The sequence below is a fragment of the Tetrao urogallus genome (assembly GCF_951394365.1).
Source record: "Tetrao urogallus genome assembly, chromosome: 15".
Taxonomy (NCBI): Eukaryota; Metazoa; Chordata; class Aves; order Galliformes; family Phasianidae; genus Tetrao; species Tetrao urogallus.
Window position 1 is genome coordinate 9,786,050 of NC_136828.1, and position 12,738 is coordinate 9,798,787.

Here is a 12,738-nt window from a genome sequence, read left to right on the forward strand (position 1 = left end):
CCCATTTTCTTGCTAGGGCGTGCTGGAGTTTTTGTGACGTTGGATTTGTTTCACTAGTGTCACTAATGTTAGTTGTTGTGGGATGTAGCAGGGATGTTTGGATTTTCGGTGGGCCCTGCCAGGATGCAGGGAGCTCGCCATCTCTGTGATATGAAAGCAAGAGAGATGGGACCCCTCATTTACAAGGTCTGAAGCTAGATTTCCTTGCTGGGTTCTTGAGATGTTTCCCAGCTCTGCTTAACAGGATTTGGTTCTCATTGTAGTGCTGAAACTGCTTAAAATGGCCACTGGAATGCGAGCTCTCCTGGACACAGTGGTACAAGCTCTTCCCCAGGTAAGCTCCCAGATTTCATCCATGCCTGGTTTGTTCCTCCTGACAGACTGTGCCTTTTGGGCCTGGGGATGGCTCTATGCCATGGGACTTGGTGGGCACTGGAAACCAGCTGGGAAGGATGTTCAGCTTTTTCCACTGCTACCAGCACCTTGATAGAGGACTTTTGCCTTGTCTACATAGTCTGTGTTAGATGGGAGAAACAGGATGGTGGAAAAAGAGTTAACAGAGAGCGTGTTGCTGTAGGCAGAGCTCTTCTAAGACACAGAATTCACTGAGAAGTTCAGGAAAGACCGGAACAGACAAAGAAAGCTATTGGTGAAAGCTCTGGAACGAGTTAGCTTCCAGCTCAGCAGGTTTCTTTGGAAGGCAGCAACAGCCACATTTATTGACATGTATTGACAGAGGAGCTGCAGACTTTAAAGCCAAGTGGGAGATGAATTTCTGAGTGTTAAAAGCCTGAAGTGAGGTCTCAAATCACTGAACTCTCATGTGCTGCAAGAACAAAGATTCTGCCAATCTTAATGGCACTTGACAGGATCATTCAAGTGTTCAGTTCCTGGGACTACTTTTTTAAGGATCAATTTATCTGGGGGGAGGAAGGGGGGGGAAAGAAGGAAGTTTTGCTGACTTGTACTCCTCCCCCCCAAAATTTGGAGTGCATCAGAAGAAATCCAAGAAGTTTAGGGCTCGTTTGTATTTAAAATCTTACAGTGTTTGTGTTCTGCTGATTTGTGGGTTTGGTGTTCAAATTCCTGATCTTCCTGTCTTTAGTGTTCAGCAGCCTACACATTCCTATTTCATGTAGGAATATATAGCAGGCAGCACTGGAGGTGGGGAAGGGACTCTGGATTCTTGTGGATTTATTGACAAGATGGTATGAAGATGCTCTGAGATCAGAAAGGAAACTGTGCTGTGCTTTGTCCAGAAACGAGTGCCATTATGGGGTCTCAGGACCTCAAGGATCAAGCAGGGAATTAGTAGGACTAGTGTGTGTAATTACCCAAATAAACCTCTTTGAGCTAGTTGCTATGTGTGGGATCTATTAAAAGGAGCTAGGAAACAAGGGGAATTTCTTTTTCTTGGAAAGGCCCATCTACTTTTCATCACTATCATGAAGATGTTTCTAATGTGAGACATTTGCCATTTGGTATTCAGATCTCCTTTTCAGTGAAGGAAAGCTCCATCTTGGCTGGGGCTGAAGCATGGAATTTACCAACTTGACCCCTGTTTTGGCATTTCAAGAAAGCTTTTGGTTTGTGTCTATTATTTTTCTTTTGAAAGCATTGTGATTACAGAGTGTATTTTCTCTCCTTCATTCTTTTCTTTCCCCCAAACAACAGGGTGGCTGCAGGCCAGACTTTTTGTTTCCTCTGGGTGTTCTTGCAGCTAACATTCAAACTGAAGCCTCTTCTACAGGGAAATCCCCAGGGATATTCTAAGCAGATCTGGTGCCGATAAAAATGTCACTTTGCTCATCAGTGAAATCCTTCAGATGAGCAGGGAGGTTTTTAGAGACCTTTTCCACAGTGGTCACTTTTCATAAAGCTACAGTTTTCATTTCAAAGGCAGGGGAAGAGTTCCTACTCCAGTGATTTTAGCAGCCTGAAACCACAGCTGGAAGATCCTCACTGAATGTACATAAGTGGCAAGAAAAATTGATTCCGTGTTTATTCATTCAGGGGAAAATTCTTCATCTGGTGTTTGTAGAATGCCCTTTTATGGGCTTACAAACATAAGATATTACCATTCCAGTTCTCATTTTTTTTCTTTTTCTTTTGGTTGACTTTCATCAGCTTCTTATTCGGTTTGATTCAGCAGCGGAGAGAGCCTGAGTAAATCCTAGAGAACCAACTATCCTCAGACCTGGGGGACGTGGCCATTTTGATCCAAATTTGTGGATGTCATAAAACAGGCTGAGTCTCTTCTCTTGGAATACAGACTGACCTTGAGCTTCTGTTTCTAGTGCAGAAGGACTTCCTGCCCTGATGCATCCTCCTGTTCTAGTAAACTGTTGTCTACTCGTGTACATAGCCCCTCTCCTTCACCAGGAGACTGAAAAGAAATGAAATAGGGGAGAACAAAAAAAAACAGAGGCAAGAGATACAGAAAGAGCAGTCAGGGAAAGATCTCAAAATGGCACCATCTTTGTCCACCATCTCCATTCCCTCTTAGCCCCAGAAAGTGTTTGGGGTAGTTTGAATCAATCATCACGTCCCTGCTGCAGGCCATCTCTGCTTGTGCTGTCCTGGTTCTTTTACCCCCCCACCCCCCAACACAGTCTTAGGACAGTATCTACTTTTCGAACAGGAATCCATTTTCCAATTTCACAGCTGGTTAACTGAGAGGTTAAGCTAGTAATGGGGCCAGGGTCACCTAGAAAGGCACTGTCAGCCTCAGCTCTGACCTGTGGTGCACTCTTTTAGAGAATAAAAGAAGCTTGTCATGGACTGTAAAGCACAAATTGCTAAAATCTGCTGCATTGGTGGAAACTTGAACTAGATGCAGTGTTTTAAACCAAACAGCTAAAAACAAAGCTGGGTTAGCACGACCAGCACTGACATCACCACTCAGACATTGCAAGACCCAACTCAGCCAGTTCAGTGCTGTTCACAGATTGAAAACTTCCTTGTGACCACAGAGGCCAACTCCCAGCATAACACAGGGAGCCTGAGCTCCGAGCTGGACTTCTGTGTGTCTTAAAAGCCACCCTATCTTGTTTAAGGATGGGAAGCGTTGAGGCATCGGCCATCCACTGTTGGTGAAATGCATTCTTCCAATAGGTGTATGTTCTTTCTGCTAAAAAAAAATCTGGTGTCTTCAATCTGAATTAGGCATGTTTGCTTTTTTCATTGGATGTTACTTTGCTTTTATCTTCAAGAACTTCTTTTTGGAGGTAACAAGAGAGAAAATAATCTCTTGCACTCTCACAAACAGAAGAGCATTGAACTCCTTATTCTCTCAGTATGAAGCATGTTTTCAAGACCCATTTCACATTTTTTACTCTGAGCTCTGGCCCCATTAAGATTATGTAATGAATTACACCACTCAAGCTTCAGCTGGCTATTTACTTGCTTATATGGCTGGTGGCTGCATTGGTTTTGTACGCAATGTCTGCTCCATATGACTCCTATTCAACAGTAATCTTTCAGTCTCTTTCACATCCCCGGCCCCACAATGTACAATTCACTCTTTCTGCAGCATGGTCGGCCCTTGACCCTCAGACTCATAGCTTTGCATTTGGCTGAGTTAAGATGCTTATTGTGTGAGTGGTCCCCATACCGAGCAGCCCAGCTCAGTCTGCACAGCATTCCCAGTATCAGTTGCCAGTAACCTGCAGCCAGTGCTGAGCTGCCACCACTGCTCCTGACAGCACAAAGTGGAATCCAGCCCAGTTTGCCAGCCTGGCTCTACAGTGCCAACAAGAGGAAAATATGGATTTTTCCTATCAAATCTTGTTTGCAGGATTAGCAGCAGACACAAAGGGAGCAAAGGGTGTCGGTTTATCCATGAGCTTTTTGATGTCATGATTTCACTTCAAGCAAGTAACGCAGGGTTTTTAATCCTGAAGCAAATGAGGCAGTCATGGAATTACAAGGCACAACTGAACAGCTACAAGGACTTATTTTCCAAGGCGGTCTGCATAGCTTTGTTTTCTTTTTTCTTATGCTCATCTGCACCACTCTAATTCTGCTGCAGTGACTGATTTTCACCGCTGTGACGAGGATTGAGATCCAGCCCATCTATTTAGACAATCTGGGCTCTTTTTCCTTCTTTTTTCTTTTTTTCCACTTGGTCTGTGGACAGCACATTAATTAAATGCAGGACTGTCCAGCATACCTCCTCCTTGTCTTCAAAGCTTGGAACTCCCCCCATGTACAGTCTGTGCCAAGAAAAAAAGTGAAGAACTCCTCGTCCTATCCGTCCCCTGAAGGACAGCCTATAGTTTGTTTCTGTCCAGGAGTTCAGCTCTTCTTAGTGCTGCAGTTTCTGTGCTTATCTGTAGCTCTTGAACATGTTTTTTGGCATTGTTTAATGGCACTTATGGGACATGCACAACAGCCTGCTTTTGCCAGGAGCTGGAAACACAATGACTGTGAAGCAAGAATAGAAATGTCTTAGCAAGCAGGCGTTTCAGTTGAGTCTGGTTCTGAAAGATGGGTAGGTAGGTATGTGTCATGCTACACACTGGAAAGCCTCGCAGAGCTGCCTGAGAGATATCCATAGAGAAAAGAAGCAGAAATCACTAAACAAGGAAACCACTGCTCTGCTGGCTGGTAGCACTGGTCACTGTGGGGCTCGGTGGGTACGCAGTGAGGGGAGCTCATTCCATTCAGCTGGTGGCCCTGTATTTGCACCACTCAGATGACCACAGCCTCAAGCTTGTCTGACTGGCCCTTTTCCACTACTCCTGGAATTCACACAAATGGCCTCTCTTTTCCAGGCAAATACGTCCATTTTCTCTTGGGTTTAATGCACAAATTAGCCTGTGTTTTCTTGCTTCCAAGCTTATTGCTCTCATTGAAGAGAGCTGGAAGGAAGATGAGACTCACGTCCTTGGAAAGGATTGGCACAGGCTTAATTTTATGAGAAATTGCTCTTGACAGGCATCCCTGTGTGCATTGCCTGCGTGGCCAACTGAAATGCCAAGGTGTGGGCCAGTGATGCAGAAATAATTGATGTCAGAGCAGGAAGCGGCACGAGAAGAACCTCAGCGTGTCTCAACCAGCCACTGCAGGAGTGGGACTCCAGAAGACAAATATTTCATCAGTGCCTCATACAGAGCAGGAGAGCAGAGACCAGCGGGTGCTTGAGGGATTTGGGCAGGATCACAGGGCTGGCAGTGCAGCAGAGGAGTGGTGGTGCCCAAGTGCCTGGTATCAGTGCATTAACAGTGAGCACAGTGACTTGCCCGTAGCACTTGGCATCTCAGCATCCCCAGGGACTTCCCACAAGGGGTGAACGCCACTGTCTGTGCAATATTCAGATTAGGACCAGCAATCCACAGGGGAACTGGCCTTACTGGTAGCAGTGTGATCTAATACAGAGGGAAACTGAGAAACGGAAGAGCTCAGTTCTCATCTGTTATATCCCATTGACAGCGAGACTGGCCTGTGTCCAGAGGAGTGTGCCTCACACCTCCTGCAGCCCAGCATCACTTTGTGTCACTTGGGAGGCACAGCACTTGCATATCAAACTAACAGAGCTTGGTGTAGTTTCTCTGCAGCCCTGTGCTTGCAGATGATGGCTTTTTACTGGCATAGGTCAGAGGTTGGGTTCTGACGGGACATACGGTGGTTCCACAGTCACTTAGGGAGAGGCAGAAAGCTAATGGCAGAGGTGTCTGCAAGAACTAAAGCAGAGACAGCCTTCCCAGGCCTTGCAGGAGTGGTGGGAGAAGGGTTTTGCTGGAAGCGTGGAGGGTAGAGTTGCTTTCCTCACTGCTAAGCAGGGTTATTCCAGGACTTTCGCAATGGTAGACCACAGATCCAGCTGGAATGTGCTGTATTGAAGGGAGGGAGCTCCTTGCACGGGGCCTCCCTGCTCCTCTGCATGGATGGGATGGAGAGCTCTGCCTCTGCCCGCAGCATCCCCTGCCCCAGGCACACACACTTTAGCCAGCAGCAGATAGCAGCCAGAGTGCCAGGGAGTGAAGGTCCAGGAGGAATCACAAATATTTACCAGTGGCTCCGTCTTCTCCTGTGGTTTCTCTGAGGTACTTAAGGACACCAACAACATCTCCAAGATGTTCTTCATCTCTGCTTCACTTCTTCCAGGCCCCAGCCTCCCCCCAGCACTGGAGCCACAACAAATGATGGATAGCCCCTGGCTGACATAGGCTGGGGTTATTTGTAGTTTCCTCTGCCCAGCCAAAGGCACCAGTCTGGGGGAGCTTGATGGATAAACACAGCATGGGCTGTCCTGTTAAGAGCTGCTAGAGCAGAACCACTTTTCAGAGCCTGCCCGGGTGACTGGCTGCCAAAGCTGAGGTTTCCGACCAGAGTTGGATCTCTGTTCTTGATGGAGATTCCAGCACAGCCATCCCAGCCTTCAGATGCTGGGAAAAGTGCCTGGACGTGCTTCTGCCCCCTCCTGCTCCTTGCAGATACGTGTATGCTATGCATACATACGCATAGCATTTTTCTTGTCTGGCCTCAGTGGCTCTCAAAGTGCTTTAGAGACATTAATTACCTACTCACAGGGGTATTAGAAATGGGTATGTTGGGTTACAGGAGGAGAATGACTCACACAAGGTCATAGGCTCACATTCAGCCTGCTGTCTTAGCTGCTCAGCAGCTGCTGGCTGACCTCACTGCTTCCACCTCAGCTCGTCTTAGGAACATGCCTGGGGTCTTTCTCTGTGCTCATGCCTTGGTGAAGGCCATAGGCTGACGAGGACCCTCCTTTCCTTTACTGAGAGATGCAGATCAGAAAGCCACACGCTGGGAGAGACAAACTATTAAATCTGGCATTGGCTTCTACTGATTCAGTAGAGAGCCAGAAGCTGCACAAATAGACCAAGTGGTAAAAGAAAAAGAGGTAATCCATTTTGCCCAGCTGCTTTCTCTTGAGCATCAGGTGTTCAAAGGCTGCTGAGCAGCTGGTACCCTGTCCAAGTCAGGAGCTGTGACCTCAAGATGTCTAGATACAGGGTGGGATAGAGTTTAGCAGTAAAGATGATGCCGTCAGCCATCTTAGGGTCTTTCACTTGCTGCTGTCTCCCATGTGGTCACATTTCCACACTGCTGTCAGATTTCAATCCCTTTCCAAGAGATCCTGTGCATCAGCCAAGCTTCGAAACTGCCCCTTTGACTGCTCTCAGCCCAGGGCAGATACATCCTCAAACACTTCTCAGATTTATCGTGATGCCCTGAGCCTGCACAGCAGCTCGTGAGTGCTCTCTCAACTAGTTGTGAGACGTGTTGGTTCAGTAATGTAATTAGTCACAATCTTAAATACAGAGTCCTCTACAAATTCTCACTGTGCACATTGTTTATGAGCAAATGTCAGCTCAATTCAAAGCGACCAGTTATCAGCATTTCTGCCTACAAGGTGCCGTGCTTTGTATGTTGGCAGCTGGATAATAGTGTTGAGTGATAACCTGGTAATAACTTTGATGTTATTCTGAATTCTTTGGAATTTCATCAATGCCAGAAGTTTGCAGGCTGACTTCTAAAGCATTAAAACAGCAGTAAAATTTTCAGTTTATAGGTTGCTTTGAAAAAAAAAAAATCCAAGCTCCTCTTCTGCAGTGCTGCAGCATCAGTCTTTCATTTACATTCAACCTAGATAACTTGTTTATAACAAACAAAAGTTGTTTGTTATTATTTGCTCATTTGCCTCCCTGGCAGGATGCATGTGCCTCCTTTCCTATGTTTTTTGATTTGCAGTCATTTTGCAGACTGCCTCCCCATGTCTTACAAACTGTCAGTGGACCTGCAGACTTGAGCTAGAAAGCATTATTCCAGAAGGCAAAGAAATCCATGCAGTGAAATAATCCAGAGCAGCCATCCACATCACTGCATTATCTCTATTATTCCCCGGAGTGTGGTAACAGTGTTAGTAGAATTGCAAAGCTCTATGTGTAGGAGCCTGCTTAGGCTTTATTGCAATTACAGTCTCCACTGGGTGATTGGACTGCTCCCATTTCTTTAATGGAAACAAACAGACAAAACCAAACAAGAAACACCCACCTATCAGTGATAGCTGTGTTAATTTGGGTTATCATTATTATCCTGATAACTTTTCTGATGCCATTAAGCAGCATGGTAGGAATATCCAGCAACACCTCAGAGAAGAAAACTCTCTGAAACTGAAGAGTTAAGTGGCAGATACCTTGGAGATGGTGAATCCCTTGGGTACCCAAATCACCACCCAGCTGTTACTCAGAGATAAAATGAGGCTCACGACACACATCTAATGGGGGAGCGATCGCTCTGCCTCCATCACCAGCTGATAGACACAGGCGTTTAAAAGGGCAGGAAAGGTAAACGTGGCCAGTTAGTGGCAGGTAAAACGCAGGCAGTTAGCTGGTCAGGTTACTCTCCCCTGAGTCACCAATAATCTGCACTCTGAGGTGATTTAAAGGCTTAGACTCTGGGGTGGATCAATGTAATGCTGTTATTATCAGTAACCTCTGGGTTCACTTCAGCGTCATTGCACTTCTGTTACCATCCCCTTTGGCCTCTTTGCAAATGCCTGCTGATACCTGATAGCAGCACACCACGCAGCGTTCAGACTGCAAGAGGCTGCATCCCAGTGTTGGTGTATGGAATAAGGCTTTTCTTCTGAGACTCTGAAAGCTCAAAGTCTGGTAGTTGTTGCTGAGAAAAATCTGTAAATGTCTCTGGCAAGGCTGGGAGGATATACATCCTACTGGAACACGTGTTCCTTTTCCAAAAGTCCTCCAGAGCAGCAGAACTGTCGAAAACCAGGCGAGTCCTCCTGTGGCTCAGAACATGTCTGAAACCTTCAGCCTTCATGCTCAGAATTGCAAACCTGGCAAGCAGAAGGGAAAGGCCCTTAAAACTCAAAGCAGAGCACACTGTCACTTAAACTACCAGCGTCCCTTAAGCTACCCCTGTCTGAAACGCAGTGCTAAGTGCCACTGGAGCTGCAGCTGTGGGCTGGCCAGGTTATGGCTGAGCACAGCATCCCAGGTAAGTGGAACTGGGATAGAGGCACCGGCCCAAGGGCTGCTTTGCACACAGGAGCTCCTTCCCCCACCTGGGAGCCTCCTCTGTGTCTGTCACAGCAGAATTGTGGAAGGGCAGCAGGGTGCTGGAAGCCAGGAGATGAAATGCCCCTGGCCACCAGTGTCCTTCTGTTGCTTGTATTTAAAATGTGATGGAGCAATTGAATTTGTGACCTCAACTTGCCTGACCCTTCTTCTGCTTTCTCCTTGTGTAGGTAGGGAACCTTGGCCTACTTTTTATGCTCCTGTTTTTTATCTATGCTGCCCTGGGAGTGGAATTGTTTGGCAAGCTAGGTGAGTAATGTGCCTGCCACAATTTATTTCATCCGGTTGATATTTATTTGATACCTAGCTGCTTCCTTTCTTCCCCTTATTCTTGGGTCTTCACAGCTCTCTGTCTGAAGATTAAAGCTTTTCTCTTGATCTCAGGGTCACGGGTGACACATGAGGATGTAATACAGAACCTGTCCAATGCGCACACACACACGAGAGGTTTGTCCCACACCACCCTTGGCTGTAGAGGAGCTATTTAGTGTTTAAATAGAAGTGTCTAGCGTGGATGTGTTCGCAAAGATGGAAGTTTGCTACTTCAGACAGCACACGAGTCTGCTGAGCCTGACGGCAGTCAGATTCGTGTTGGAGTAGCGCCACCATAAACACGTCCTTCCTTGCAGCTTCCACCACACTCCATTAGTTTGTGCACTTGGCTGACATTGCTCTTCCAGCTGCCCAAGTTTGTCCATCCATTGTTCTTCTCAGCATCACTTTCTTCTGTCTGCGTAAATCAGGAAGCATCCACTGGTTCCTGCAGGTCCAGCGTCATTTCTTCCTCCAGCTCAAGGTGCTCGTGTCCACCTCTCCAAAGTCAGGCAGAGGCAGAGGGAAGAGCATAAACCTGGCTGAGCTGGGCAAGCAGAGCAAGGCAGGGAGTGCCTGTAAACGTGTAGTGCAAAGCAGACGTGTCTGCCCTCCCAATGCTTACATCCCAGATAGCATCAGTAGGGCCCATCCTCCGTGGTGATTTTATGGCTGTCATTAATCCCCTTTATGAGTTCAGCCCTGTGCTCAGATTACAGATGCCTGAAAGCAGAATATTTCTTTCAACCCAAGACAAATTATTTTTCAGTCTCCACAGGTTCTGTGTCCACCTCAAATGAAATACTGTGCATTTTATATTACTTGTCTGGATACATGGATATGTATTTATTCAGCCACAAAGGGGAAAAGAGTCTTATTTGCGGAGGCACCTTCTGCTGAGCTGAATCCTTTCTGTGTTTCCAGGCACAGCCTTGCCAGTGCCAGCCCCCAGGTAGCCCTGCACATGGCAGGGACAAGGCAAGCCCTAAAATGCCTAATGGCAAAACTCCCATGCAAGAACCATTGCTGCCTTTCATCAGGAAAACATAATGAGCTCATGTTTTATGGAAAGAGGGATATTTTGTGTGTTCAATTTGCATTCATTAGTGTATTATCTGTCGGGGAAAAAGAAAAAAAAAAGTAAAATTAGTTGATTTTATTGCATAGAAATAAATCTTACCACAGGTAGGCACTGCACAAATAATCAAGGTGGAAAATGTAATCAGGAGAATAACAGACAAAGCAGATTGTGAGGGGCAGTGTCTGTTGAGACACCCAGCAAAAGGGGCACAGGGGGCAGCTCTGAATGAGCATTGGCAAACAGCCCTTCACTGATGTGCTCCCCCCTCATCCTCCTGCAGACTGCAGTGAAGAGAATCCTTGCGAAGGGCTGAGCCGGCACGCGACGTTCACCAACTTCGGGATGGCCTTCCTCACCCTCTTCAGGGTGTCCACGGGGGACAACTGGAACGGTATCATGAAGGTGTGTGCAATCTCTCCTCCTTCTTTTTTACAGATATGGAGCTGCAGTTTTCTGGCAAATGTAGGCCCCTCTTGTCTGAAAACAAAAGCAGTTTCCTTAAAAGTCAAGTGTGTTTTCAAAGCGTAATATTACCCACGTCTTGCTCAGCCTGAAACTTCATATTCTTAACATATGTAGTATTCTTTAGGAAAACTGAATCGTAGAATGGCCCGGGTTGAAAAGGACCACAATGGTCATCCAGTTCCAACCCCCTGCTATGTGCAGGGTCGCCAGCCACCAGACCAGGCTGCCCAGAGCCACATCCAGCCTGGCCTTGAATGCCTCCAGGGATGGGGCATCCTCAACCAAATTGTGCCAGTTGTTGTGGCTCAGAGAAGTAACCACAGACTCCATGTCCGGATCTCTTGGGAAATAACACCATCCTCCTCTTTGTAGATGAAGTCTATATTTTCTTCTGTTTGTTTGGGTTGTACCCACAAGCCTTTATGCCTGGGATATGTTACAGTATATGAAGGTTGAAAATTACCTTTGATCATTTTTGACATTAAACTATTCTCTCTGTAATTTGGAGCCCCAGAGTTTATGAATCCCTCCCCTGTTCCCTCTGTTGCAGGACACTCTCCGGGAATGCACCCGGGAAGACAAGCACTGCCTCAGCTACCTGCCTGTTATTTCTCCTGTCTACTTCGTCACCTTCGTCCTCATCGCACAGTTCGTCCTGGTCAATGTGGTGGTGGCTGTGCTGATGAAGCACTTGGAGGAGAGCAACAAGGAGGCCAAGGAGGATGCTGAGATGGATGCTGAGATCGAGCTGGAGATGTCCCGAGGAGCAAGCACGTCAGCCACCAGTGGCAGCAGAGGAGGTGCAGTGGCCCTGGAGAGCAGAGCACCCTGCAGAAGCCAGGAGGCCATGAAGTCCGAGCCAGCAGTGCAGGCGAAGCACCAAGCCCTGGTAATGGTTTGCTTGAGGTGTCTGCTCTTCTTGTGCTCGGGTAGGGAGGGCATGGTTCCTGCCAGTTCGTGATGCCTGCTATTGGGCAGTCTGGTCCCAGTGACACAGAGCCCTGGCAGCATGGGAGAAAGGCAGTTTGCCTTATGGCAGAGGTGGAGTCTGCATCCCGCACCTCGAACCATCTCGGGAGGTTTCCCCGAGGTGGAAGGCAACTTGTGACGTTCTCCAGGGCTAACACTGTCCTGGATGTTGTTCTAAGGGAGAGTTGAAAGGTGATTTTTTAGTTTAGAAGCACAGTGTCCCACGTCCCTGTCCTGTTCCTCCAGGTCCTTGTTGTTTCAGCTCAAGCAGCAGCACCAAGGAGCAATCTCATAAAGTCCTGGTGCTCTGGCTCTGACACCTGTGAGAGGGATGGCAGAAATTCCCTTCACACAGACACAGAAATGCTGCTCAGGTTCTTTCTAGTGCCATTCTGGTATTTCCAGAGAAGCCTCAAGCAAATTGAAGCTCTTGCTCTGCCTAAGGCATGGCCAGCTTGGACCCTGGGTGCTGTCATGTCCCCACCAAGAAGCTGAAGCTTTGGGGCTGATCTCCCAGATAATATCTGCCCCCCAGTTCTTCTAGTTCTCTGGAAAAATGAGGCAATCAGAAGTCAGGAGGAATAAAGGAGGGGCTGTGAGATGATTGTCTCATCCAATGTCAGCAGCGTATGATTAAGAGTGAAAACAGAATTGCTTTGTCACCATGATCGCAAATAAATCTGCTGCAAAATCAATGGGGGATGTGAGATTAAATTACATTAAATTAGATTTTTGTAAAATCCATCAGACTCTATTAAGTCGAGTAAGAAGGAACTTAGTTACATAGCAATGGGGAATTCACTACATAAATGTAGTTGCTAATAGAGATTCCTGCAGGAA

The 12,738-nt window shown here is 47.0% G+C and overlaps 1 protein-coding gene across 1 annotated transcript in view; it reads left to right on the forward strand.

Moving 5' to 3' along the window:
* Positions 1–12,738, forward strand: part of CACNA1H (calcium voltage-gated channel subunit alpha1 H) — a gene marked incomplete at both ends in the record, with an annotated part of 200,899 nt that overhangs the window by 179,767 nt on the left and 8,394 nt on the right. The window contains 4 exons of the mRNA XM_079542685.1: positions 264–334; positions 9,242–9,320; positions 10,745–10,866; positions 11,480–11,818. Coding sequence (XP_079398811.1) covers positions 264–334; positions 9,242–9,320; positions 10,745–10,866; positions 11,480–11,818 — 611 coding nt within the window. The remainder of the gene's footprint in view (positions 1–263; positions 335–9,241; positions 9,321–10,744; positions 10,867–11,479; positions 11,819–12,738) is intronic.